Here is a 12,455-nt window from a genome sequence, read left to right as displayed (position 1 = left end):
TATGCCCAACCTGAGCCAACTATACTAGCTACAACCTGGCCAAAACAACCATTACACCACTATGTTAGATCACCTTCATTAAGCCCAACCTGAGCCAACTATACTAGCTACAACCTGGCCAAAACAACCATTACACCACTATGTTAGATCACCTTCATTAAGCCCAACCTGAGCCAACTATACTAGCTACAACCTGGCCAAAACAACCATTACACCACTATGTTAGATCACCTTCATTATGCCCAACCTGAGCCAACTATACTAGCTACAACCTGGCCAAAACAACCATTACACCACTATGTTAGATCACCTTCATTATGCCCAACCTGAGCCAACTATACTAGCTACAACCTGGCCAAAACAACCATTACACCACTATGTTAGATCACCTTCATTAAGCCCAACATGAGCTAACTACACTAGCTACAACCATTACACCCCTATGTTAGATCCCCTACATTAGGTCCTGACTGTTTATCAGTCTCTCTATCTCACCATTGTGCCAGCTGATTATGCAGGATATGAACACGTGACCCCAGAAAGAGGTAGAAACAGATGTAACTCCTATTACTCCTATTAGTGGAAGAAAAACACAGTGTCTCTGGTCTGGATCTCTTCACAGCCAGGAGTCATGCAGGTTTGGCAGGTACACAGCATGATGAAAACACGGCTCTGTTTTTAGAGTGAGGGCCTCTCCGTTCCACTGTAGCCCTCCATACAGACACACCAGGGTACCGTAGGAAAGGCAGTGGTTGGTTATGAAACACTCCCCAAGTCAACTCAGTCCCATGGGTACACCAGTTCATAAGACTAACTTGTGGGAAGGTAACTGTGAAATATCAACATAGAATTGTCAGTGTAACATAATATTATAAAAACAACACTGAGATTCAGACTTTCTTCAGTAAAAAGATAAATAAACTGAAGATTGAATATCAAAAATAATTTGGAATTGTTTTTTCTTATAAATACAGATCTGCAAACGGAGACGTTTTCACCAGCAGATGGCTGCATTTAGTACAGAGCTATGTCATGACTACAGACACCAGGACAAAGGAAACTACTTCATAGTGAGTCAATCAAAAAAAACTGTCAGCTGAATGCCCAGTTGACTTTCTCTGATCTACCTCAGTCTGGATAACTCAACTGGAACAGTAAGGATACTGTTCAGGCCTCATGACACTGACACAAAACTTAAGGGATAGGTCACCAAAATGACATCATTAGTTAGATGGTTCCTTTCCTTGAATGTAGTCTCTGGGCCAATCAGTAGAGTCTGTAATCCACTGTTAGGATTAGTCTATTTAACCACTGCCACCAACTTTAGCATTAAAAGGGGGATGTTCAGGATTTTACAAATGTATGTTAGAAGGTTCCTCACCTTGAATGTAGTGTAATGGACCAGGAGAAACTATAATCTATGGTTCAGTTGTCTGTCATCAGCCACTACAAACTTCAGTTGACTTTAGCCACAGAGTTTCTAAACCCAGAGCCGCAACATCGCAAGACTTCCGGGCATGCTTGTGAAACAGACCGACCAGACAAGGCCGGGGTTTGGGGTATGAGAAGTCAAAGAGAGAGGTGAAGAATTATTTATTTTCTCTAAATCTAAAAAGGCACAACCTAGATTCGAGACAATGTCTTAAATAGTTGAACATGTTCCTCTTTAAGGAATACCTGGAATAGTATAAAGTGGTTGTCCCACTGGCTATCATAAGTTGAATGCACCAATTTGTAAGTTGCTCTGGATAAGAGCGTCTGCGAAATGATGTAAATGTAAATGTTATTACTCTAACGTTGTGAAAGTGACAAACTGACACGCTTTTCATTTGTCATAAACAACTTTATATGAAAAGAGTGCCTTTGATTTGACGGCCTGCACATGCACAGTTCGGCGCGAAACGACCGTTAGACGTGAGCTTTGATAGCCAACGTCACCATGACATCGCCTACAATTGTGAACGGGAATTTCTACTGGAGAAGCAGTTTTAGCCTTACTGTACTGTCTTTACTTTAGCCATGCTGAACTTCCCCTTTAATGACCAAAGCAACAACAATAGGAGTGTATCTTACCGGACAGTGCGTGTGGCTCCACCCCAGCCAAGGCTCCACCTCCGGTCCTCTCTGTCACCAGCTCATACTGAAACGAGGTGATCCTCTTACTGATGTCTCTGTGAGGTATGGCCTCTATGAACATAGCCCCTTCCTGGATGCTGAAGCAGGTCACCTTCCCCTGGGCCTGGTCCTGCTCCCTCAGCAGCAGACGCAGCTTCCCGGCCCGGTCCAGGTAGATGTTAGCCCCGTGGGAGTCCCTGGAGGGCTTGATGCAGACGGAGAGACGGGCGGCTGCCGGGGACTGGGTGTTGGGCCGCAGGTTGACGATGATGGCCCCTGTAGGGTAGAGCCAGTCGAGGGAACCCTGGGAACAACGCAGGTAGACCTGCTCCACATCACGTGTGTGGCCCTCATGGGTTAGTCCACTGGGAGGGGGGGGAGGGGGGGGAGGGGGGGGGGAGAAAGGTCAGTGTGGAAGTGGAGGAGGTCAACAACACATCATGGACAGAGTCATGGACACACTCCTAACACACTTTTGATAGGTGTGAAATAATTAGAAATAATTATATATTTGGTCTGGAGAAAAACATGGTGTTTTGGGTGAGAAATGCCAACCATGAACCATTCATACTGTTGGACAGGCAGTCACAGACAAAGTGTCTGTATGAATATGAACAGAGAATAAGCTAATCAGTGGTTCACCAGCCAAGAACCAAGCCCCTCCAAAAAAATAGGCCTATAACTTGGCACAAGAACAGAAAATGTCAGCTTTCTTCTGGTAACCTTTTCTGAAATACAGTGCCGCTTCAAAGAGAAATATCAGCGCTTCGCGTGATCATGAGGGTCAGTTCTGCCTCTGAACATACTCAACAGGCAGACTACAGACTGCAGCTCTGTGCCAAGAAGAAGACTGTTTCAATGGAACCTTATTCCCTATACAGGGCTCTGGTCAAAGGTACTGCACTATATTGGAAATAGGCAAAGTGTGTGTGTGTAGCTATGTGTGTGTGTGTGTGTGTGTGTGTAGCTGTGTGTGTGTGTGTGTGTGTGTGTAGCTGTGTGTGTGTGTGTGTGTGTGTGTGTAGCTGTGTGTGTGTTTGTGTAGCTGTGTGTCTGTGTGTGTAGCTGTGTGTGTGTGTGTGTGTAGCTGTGTGTGTGTGTGTAGCTGTGTGTGTGTGTGTGTGTAGCTGTGTGTGTGTGTGTGTAGCTGTGTGTGTGTGTGTGTGTAGTTGTGTGTGTGTGTGTGTGTGTGTGTAGCTGTGTGTGTGTGTGTGTAGCTGTGTGTGTGTAGCTGTGTGTGTGTGTGTGTGTGTAGCTGTGTGTGTAGCTGTGTGTGTGTGTGTGTGTAGCTGTGTGTGTGTGTGTGTGTGTGTAGCTGTGTGTGTGTGTTGCCTGGCGGTGGTTTAATATCCTTAGACAAAGTGTTAAGGCTCCTGCGCCTCCGTGCTGCACACGGCCGACAGCATGACCAGTCACGAGCCGCCCTGCCTCCACGCGGCTCAACTGACCTCAACCCCAACACACACGTCTTATGGCACATCGTTCCTTCTGGGCTCACTGCTCTGGCAACACATTACCGACTGCCTGGCAGGCTGCGGCAGGGTCGGAGAGGGGGAGGGGGAGACAGAGTCTAGAGACAGAAGTGGATGAATGAACAGGAGAGGGACACAGACTCACAGAGGCTACATCCCAAATTGCACCCTATTCCCTATGTAGCACCATAGGCCCTGGTCAAAGGTATTCTACTGTATAGGGAATAACATGCCATTTGGGACACAGCCTCACAGAGGCTTCTGCTGCACCGCGAACACACAGTGGAGTCGACTTAGACAACCAACGACAGCAACAGTAACCAGGCTGCCAGGAGGCTCTGCTGAATGCAGGTCAATCACCCAAAACTCCCCTTGCTGCCGGGACAAAAGGACTGGAAGAGACATGTCCGGGCAGCACTCTGGACAGAACTGACCCCCCTGGCGCCAGACAGACAGCACCACCAAACCACTCACTCCATACACACATTGACAGGCTGAGTGTCTCAAATGGCACCCTATTCCCTATTTAGTGCACTACTTTTGACCAGAGGTCTATGGGCACTGTAGGGAATAGGGTGCCATTTGGGATGCACACACAGAACTTAACGCATCATCTCAGTGTAGCTCAGTTGGTAGAGCATGGCGCTTGCAACGCCAGGGTTGTGGGTTCGATTCCCACGGGGGGCCAGTATGAAAAATGTATGCACTCACTAACTGTAAGTCGCTCTGGATAAGAGCGTCTGCTAAAATGACTAAAATGTAAAATGCAAATAATCTGAAGTCCTAGACTAGGACCCAAGTCTGTCATTCGTAGCAAAGCCAAGCTATAGAGGCCTATAGGCTGGAAACTAGCAGCAGACTTCTATTACCATATGGATGCCATGCCAACAGCAACATGCTGGTGGTTAGGATGTTTTTGGAAGGAATGACCCAATTTAAAAATGAAAATGAAATGGTGAAATATGAATAAGGCCCATTGATGTGAGGACCAGAGGAGAGCACATGCTGGTCAATCATAACCCAACCAGCCTCTCCACTCCTCACCACATTCTCTTTAATTAACTCAGTTCAACTCCTCCTCCACCATCTCTCCGTCTCTAGTCTGCATGCAATTAGAAGAGATTAGCTAAAAGGAGAGCTAACGAGCAACAGATTCATTGGTACAGGCTCAGAGTAACTGCTTAGTTAGACTACTCCTCGGCTGGCTTAGAAGAGGAAACATTACCACTTTCTCTTCCTGGCACTGCAGCTCACCCAATTGGACACTCACCCAATTGGACACTCACCCAATTTCACCCACTAGATTGTCTGTAATAGATGATTGATGATGAAAAGTAATGTTTTTACCTGTGTAACATCACCATATCATCAGCAGTAATTGAATACCTACATTGAGCATATTAGAGGCATTAATGAAGTGTCAAACTTCAAGAGGTGTCAGTCAAGTACTAAAGCCTCTTACTATATCAATATTTAAGCCATGGTGCTGCTTCTAAAAAGTCCGACTATACATGTTATAACAAGTGTAGGCAGGGAAGTAACAACCAAAAGCGCAAAGTGGCCTTGAGATGTAGAAAACTGCTAAGGTAGCCTGTTATTGACGTTGTGAGGAGCCACCTCAAACTGTACTTTTACTGCTGTAGGTTAACTAGGCCATCGTGTCCTCTAATCAGTGTGTTTATTCATTAAACAATGTATGCATTACCATTTTGAACATCGAAATATATATCGAAATTAAACGTGCTCCTAAAAGTGTTCCAAATTAGAACGCTTGGATTCAAAAAGGGTCAATTTCAGTTGATTATTAATGCTTTAAAATATAATTAGCAAAAATATGTAATAATCTCAAAACCATTAAGTTGTGAAAATAAAATTAAAATAAATAAACCTCTGCACTTGGCTTCCTTGACAGAAGTAGCATTCCACAGACCTGACTCAAGGTGATCATTCAGTGAGAGGGAAACAATATTGCAATTCACCTCTCAGAAGAGAATGGATAACTCATTCTCTATTTAGTTTATTACATGGTAACAATCTCTTCACCAGCCGGCCTTGGATAAAAACACTGACGCATTCACCATTCTGTAACTTTAATTTCCAAAAACTAAGCATTTAAATCTAAATGGTAGCCTACAAATAGTGCGTCTGCACAGCTCCTTTTCAATTGGACCATTATGAACAAGCAGTTCCTGAAATAATGAAAGTTATAAAGTTATAAAGAAGAACTCTCACCTGCCCTTCCAACTACACTGATCGCTGGAGTATTGAGAGAACGCTATCCGACACAGCAGGAGAACCGATAGAAAGTATGCCAAAATCGGTGTCAGCATGTTTAATCCCACCGCTGTTGCTCCGAGCGCAACACTTTCCTTCTTCTCAACTAAAACAACCAAATCCACCCGCGTAACTCCAACGACATAACGTCCCCATCGGTTCTGCTCGCTTGTTAAAGTGTCGAGTGTTGTTTTTTTTCTCCGGTAAAGGCCAGTAGAACAGCTAAAAAAGCGCTACTTCACCTAGAACCATCCACTATATCGTAGCCTACAACGGACAGCGGCTGCTTGAATTCCTTTACTGGAACTTCAGTGAGTGAATTTCTTTGCTCTGATTTCTTCTCCACGTCACTCCCCTTCACCCAGCAGATCAGCACGCGTGCGCAATGCACTATCGGCTAGATCTTGGAAGTATGTTTCTACAATTACAAAATCTCACCTGGGCTAGTATCTACTTACTAGGAACTTATAAATCATACATTAGAAAGTCTACAGTCGAACTAACTAACCCACAGTTGAAAGGTTGGGTAAGTTGACTGAGTGATCTGTGGTTCATTATCTCAAACTTTTCCTTTCCAAAAGTGCCCCCTCATCATTGCAATTCCCCTTGATATCTGTTGTCAGTCATTTGTTATGATGACATATGTGGGTACAACTATATTGTCCGTTACATTAGATAGGCTGTCATAAACATAGTCATCTTGGGTAAGTTTTTCTTTGTAACAAGACAGGAGTGTGTTTTTCCACTGAACTACCCACACACACACGCATCCGCCCGCGCGCACACACACACAATCATATAAAAAAACAAAAACAGAAACCTGTTAGACAGGGGAAACTAGAGCTGTTTGAGACAGCGGAAACTAAACTGTTTGAGACAAGTACTTTTCATCTCTGATTTCTTTGGACATGTGTGTGTGCGTGTGTGTGCGTGTATGTGTGCGCGCTGTGTGTGTGTCCTCTATGCTATTACAGTATTTGTATTGGTCTTGGCTAGCATGTTGCCTAGACATACTGACCTGGCCCTAGCTGTTGTAATATAACCATGATGCATGTTGGGACACGCTGTCTGAGAGTCAACCCCACCACAATGACACCTGTCTCCACAGCCACTGCTACACCTGTATGGCTTTAACAACTATTATGAATGTGTGAAAGAGTGAGAGACAGACATACAGTGGGGAGAACAAGTATTTGATACACTGCCGATTTTGCAGGTTTTCCTACTTACAAGCATGTAGAGGTCTGTAATTTTTTATCATAGGTACACTTCAACTGTGAGAGACGGAATCTAAAACAAAAATCCAGAAAATCACATTGTATGATTTTTAAGTAATTAATTAGCATTTTATTGCATGACATAAGTATTTGATACATCAGAAAAGCAGAACTTAATATTTGGTACAGAAACCTTTGTTTGCAATTACAGAGATCATACGTTTCCTGTAGGTCTTGACCATGTTTGCACACACTGCAGCAGAGATTTTGGCCCACTCCTCCATACAGACCTTCTCCAGATCCTTCAGGTTTCGGGGCTGTCGCTGGGCAATACGGACTTTCAGCTCCCTCCAAAGATTTTCTATTGGGTTCAGGTCTGGAGACTGGCTAGGCCACTCCAGGACCTTGAGATGCTACTTACGGAGCCACTCCTTAGTTGCCCTGGCTGTGTGTTTCGGGTTGTTGTCATGCTGGAAGACCCAGCCACGACCCATCTTCAATGCTCTTACTGAGGGAAGGAGGATGTTGGCCAAGATCTCGCGATACATGGCCCCATCCATCCTCAACTCAATACGGTGCAGTCGTCCTGTCCCCTTTGCAGAAAAGCATCCCCAAAGAATGATGTTTCCACCTCCATGCTTCATGGTTGGGATGGTGTTCTTGGGGTTGTACTCATCCTTCTTCTTCCTCCAAACACGGCGAGTGGAGTTTAGACCAAACAGCTCTATTTTTGTCTCATCAGACCACATGACCTTCTCCCATTCCTCCTCTGGATCATCCAGATGGTCATTGGCAAACTTCAGATGGGCCTGGACATGCGCTGGCTTGAGCAGGGGGACCTTGCGTGCGCTGCAAGATTTTAATCCATGACGGCGTAGTGTGTTACTAATGGTTTTCTTTGAGACTGTGGTCCCAGCTCTCTTCAGGTCATTGACCAGGTCCTGCCGTGTAGTTCTGGGCTGATCCCTCACCTTCCTCATGATCATTGATGCCCCACAATGTGAGATCTTGCATGGAGCCCCAGACCGAGGGTGATTGACCGTCATCTTGAATTTCTTCCATTTTCTAATAATTGCGCCAACAGTTGTTGCCTTCTCACCAAGCTGCTTGCCTATTGTCCTGTAGCCCATCCCAGCCTTGTGCAGGTCTACACTTTTATCCCTGATGTCCTTACACAGCTCACTGGTCTTGGCCATTGTGGAGAGGTTGGAGTCTGTTTGATTGAGTGTGTGGACAGGTGTTTTTTATACAGGTAACGAGTTCAAACAGGTGCAGTTAATACAGGTAATGAGTGGAGAACAGGAGGGCTTCTTAAATAAAAACTAACAGGTCTGTGTGAGCCGGAATTCTTACTGGTTGGTAGGTGATCAAATACTTATGTCATGCAATAAAATGCAAATTAATTACTTAAAAATCATACAATGTGATTTTCTGGATTTTTGTTTTAGATTCCATCTCTCACAGTTGAAGTGTACCTATGACAAAAATTACAGACCTCTACATGCTTTGTAAGTAGGAAAACCTGCAAAATTGGCAGTGTATCAAATACTTGTTCTCCCTACTGTATATATATACATCAACGACTTGGTGAGGGCACTAGAACGGTCTGCAGCACCCGGCCTCACCCTACTACAATCTGAAGTCAAATGGCTACTGTTTGCTGATGATCTGGTGCTTCTGTACCCAACTAAGGAGGGCCTACAGCAGCACCTAGATCTTTTGCAAAGATTCTGTCAGACCTGGGCCCTGACATTAAATCTCAGTAAGACAAAAATAATGGTGTTCCAAAAAAGGTCCAGTTGCTAGGACCACAAATACAATTTCCATCTAGACACCGTTGCCCTAGAGCACACTAAAAACTATACATACCTCGGCCTAAACATCAGCGCCACAGGTAACTTCCACAAAGCTGTGAACGATGCCATCAAAAGGAACATACAATTCGACAAACCAATTAGGATCTGGCTAAAAATACTTGAATCAGTTATAGAACCCATTGCCCTTTATGGTTGTGAGTTATGGGGTCCACTCACCAACCAATAATTCACAAAATGGGACAAACACCAAATTGAGAATATGCATGTTGAATTCTGCAAAAACATCCCTTGTGTACAATGTAAAACACCAAATAATGCATGCAGAGCAGAATAAGGCCGATACCTACTTATTATCAAAATTCAGAAAAGAGCCGTTCTACAACCACCTAAAAGGAAGCGATTCCCAAACCTTCCATAACAAAGCCATCACCTACAGAGAGATTAACCTAGAGAAGAGTCCCCTAAGCAAGCTGGTCCTGGGGCTCTGCTCACAAACACAAACAGACCCGACAGAGCCCCAGGACAGCAACACAATTAGACCCAACCAAATCATGAGAAAACAAAAAGAGAATTACTTGACACATTGGAAAGAATTAACAAAGAAACGGAGCAAACTAGAATGCTATTTGGCCCTAAACAGAGAGTACACAGTGGCAGAATACCTGACCACTGTGACTGACCCAAACTTAAGGAAAGCTTTGACTATGTACAGACTCAGTGAGCATAGCCTTGCTATTGAGAAAGGCCGCCGTAGGCAGACCTGGCTCTCAAGAGAAGACAGGCTATGAACACACTGCCCACAAATTGAGGTGGAAACTGAGCTGCACTTCCTAACCTCCTGCCAAATGTATGACCATATTAGAGACACATATTTTCCTCAGATTACACAGACCCACAAAGAATTCGAAAACAAACCCAATTTTGATAAATTCCCATATCTACTGGGTGAAATACCACAGTGTGCCCATCACAGCAGCAATATTTGTGACCTGTTGCCACAAGAAAAGGGCAACCAGTGAAGAACAAACACCATTGTAAACACAACCCATATTTATGTTTATTTATTTTCCCATTTGTACTTTAACTATTTGCACATTGTTACAACACTGTATATATATATAATATGACATTTGAAATGTCTTTATTCTTTTGGAACTTTTGTGAGTGTAAAGTTTACTGTTATTTTATTTATTTATTATTTATTATCTATTTCACTTGCTTTGGCAAACATATGTTTCCCATGCCAATAAAGCCCATTGAATTGAATTGAGAGAGAGAGAGAGAGAGAGAGAGAGAGAGAGAGAGATAGAGAGAGAGGGGGGGAGAGAGAGAGAGAGGGGGAGAGAGAGAGAGAGAGAGAGAGAGGGGGAGAGAGAGAGAGAGAGAGAGAGAGAGAGAGAGAGAGAGAGAGAGAGAGAGAGAGAGAGAGAGAGAGAGAGAGAGAGAGAGAGAGAGAGGGGGAGACAGAGAGAGAGAGAGAGAGAGAGAGGGAGAGAGAGAGAGACAGAGACAGAGAGAGAGAAACAGAGAGAGAGAGAGAGAGAGAGGGAGGGGGAAAGAGAGAGAGGGAGGGAGAGAGGGCGAGGGAGAGAGAGAGAAATAGATAGAGAGAGAGATAAATCCCTTACAACCCATTATCTGTCCAATCCACCGTACATTTTACAACTGTGGGCAATTTTTCCCTGTGACTTCCTCTCTAAATCTTTTATAAGGCCTAACTGCTTCACAACCTAAACACTTTTAAAGTTGTTGTTGTTTTAAAGTGGGACAGAATTTAGTTGTTTTAAAGTGGGACAGTAGTTAGTTGTTTTAAAGTGGGACAGTAGTTAGTTGTTTTAAAGTGGGACAGTAGTTAGTTGTTTTAAAGTGGGACAGTACAGTGGGGGGGGAAAGTATTTAGTCAGCCACCAATTGTGCAAGTTCTCCCACTTAAAAAGATGAGAGAGGCCTGTAATTTTCATCATAGGTACATGTCAACTATGACAGACAAAATGAGATTTTTTTTCTCCAGAAAATCACATTGTAGGATTTTTAATGAATTTATTTGCAAATTATGGTGGAAAATAAGTATTTGGTCAATAACAAAAGTTTCTCAATACTTTGTTATATACCCTTTGTTGGCAATGACACAGGTCAAACGTTTTCTGTAAGTCTTCACAAGGTTTTCACACACTGTTGCTGGTATTTTGGCCCATTCCTCCATGCAGATCTCCTCTAGAGCAGTGATGTTTTGGGGCTGTCGCTGGGCAACACGGACTTTCAACTCCCTCCAAAGATTTTCTCTGGGGTTGAGATCTGGAGACTGGCTAGGCCACTCCAGGACCTTGAAATGCTTCTTACGAAGCCACTCCTTCGTTGCCCGGGCGGTGTGTTTGGGATCATTGTCATGCTGAAAGACCCAGCCACGTTTCATCTTCAATGCCCTTGCTGATGGAAGGAGTTTTCACTCAAATCTCACGATACATGGCCCCATTCATTCTTTCCTTTACACGGATCAGTCGTCCTGGTCCCTTTTCAGAAAAACAGCCCCAAAGCATGATGTTTCCACCCCCATGCTTCACAGTAGGTATGGTGTTCTTTGGATGCAACTCAGCATTCTTTGTCCTCCAAACACGACGAGTTGAGTTTTTACCAAAAAGTTCTATTTTGGGTTCATCTGACTATATGACATTCTCCCAATCCTCTTCTGGATCATCCAAATGCACTCTAGCAAACTTCAGACGGGCCTGGACATGTACTGGCTTAAGCAGGGGGACACGTCTTGCACTGCAGGATTTGAGTCCCTGGCGGCGTATTATGTTACTGATGGTAGGCTTTGTTACTTTGGTCCCAGCTCTCTGCAGGTCTTTCACTAGGTCCCCCCGTGTGGTTCTGGGATTTTTGCTCACCGTTCTTGTGATCATTTTGACCCCACGGGGTGAGATCTCGCGTGGAGCCCCAGATCGAGGGAGATTATCAGTGGTCTTGTATGTCTTCCATTTCCTAATAATTGCTCCCACAGTTGATTTCTTCAAACCAAGCTGCTTACCTATTGCAGATTCAGTCTTCCCAGCCTGGTGCAGGTCTACAATTTTGTTTCTGGTGTCCTTTGACAGCTCTTTGCTCTTGGCCATAGTGGAGTTTGGAGTGTGACTGTTTGAGGTTGTGGACAGGTGTCTTTTATACTGATAACAAGTTCAAACAGGTGCCATTAATACAGGTAACGAGTGGAGGACAGAGGAGCCTCTTAAAGAAGAAGTTACAGTCTGTGAGAGCCAGAAATCTTGCTTGTTTGTAGGTGACCAATACTTATTTTCCACCATAATTGCAAATAAATTCATTAAAAATCATACAATGTGATTTTCTCGATTTGTCTGTCATAGTTGATGTGTACCTATGATGAAAATTACAGGCCTCTCTCATCTTTTAAGTGGGAGAACTTGCACAATTGGTGGCTGACTAAATACATTTTTCCCCCACTGTAGTTAGTTGTTTTAAAGTGGGATAGTAGTTAGTTGTTTTAAAGTGGGACAGTAGTTAGTTGGTTTAAAGTGTGATAGTAGTTAGTTGTTTTAAAGTGG

At 44.0% G+C, this 12,455-nt stretch overlaps 1 protein-coding gene across 1 annotated transcript; it reads right to left on the bottom strand.

Moving 5' to 3' along the window:
* Nucleotides 1-2,073: 2,073 nt before the first annotated feature.
* On the bottom strand, nt 2,074-6,077 carry LOC311119295 (meteorin-like protein; the record flags this gene model as incomplete). Its single annotated transcript, XM_084194016.1, has 2 exons — nt 5,820-6,077; nt 2,074-2,480 (listed from the first exon to the last, which is right to left on the bottom strand). Coding segments are annotated over exons 1-2 (505 nt in total), but the record flags the coding sequence as incomplete, so codon positions are not given.
* Nucleotides 6,078-12,455: the final 6,378 nt, after the last annotated feature.

The sequence above is a fragment of the Coregonus lavaretus genome (assembly GCF_964263955.1).
Source record: "Coregonus lavaretus genome assembly, contig: HAP1_SCAFFOLD_7100, whole genome shotgun sequence".
Taxonomy (NCBI): Eukaryota; Metazoa; Chordata; class Actinopteri; order Salmoniformes; family Salmonidae; genus Coregonus; species Coregonus lavaretus.
The sequence above is the reverse complement of the archived record's forward strand: the minus strand, read 5'-3'. Positions and strand labels throughout refer to the sequence as shown.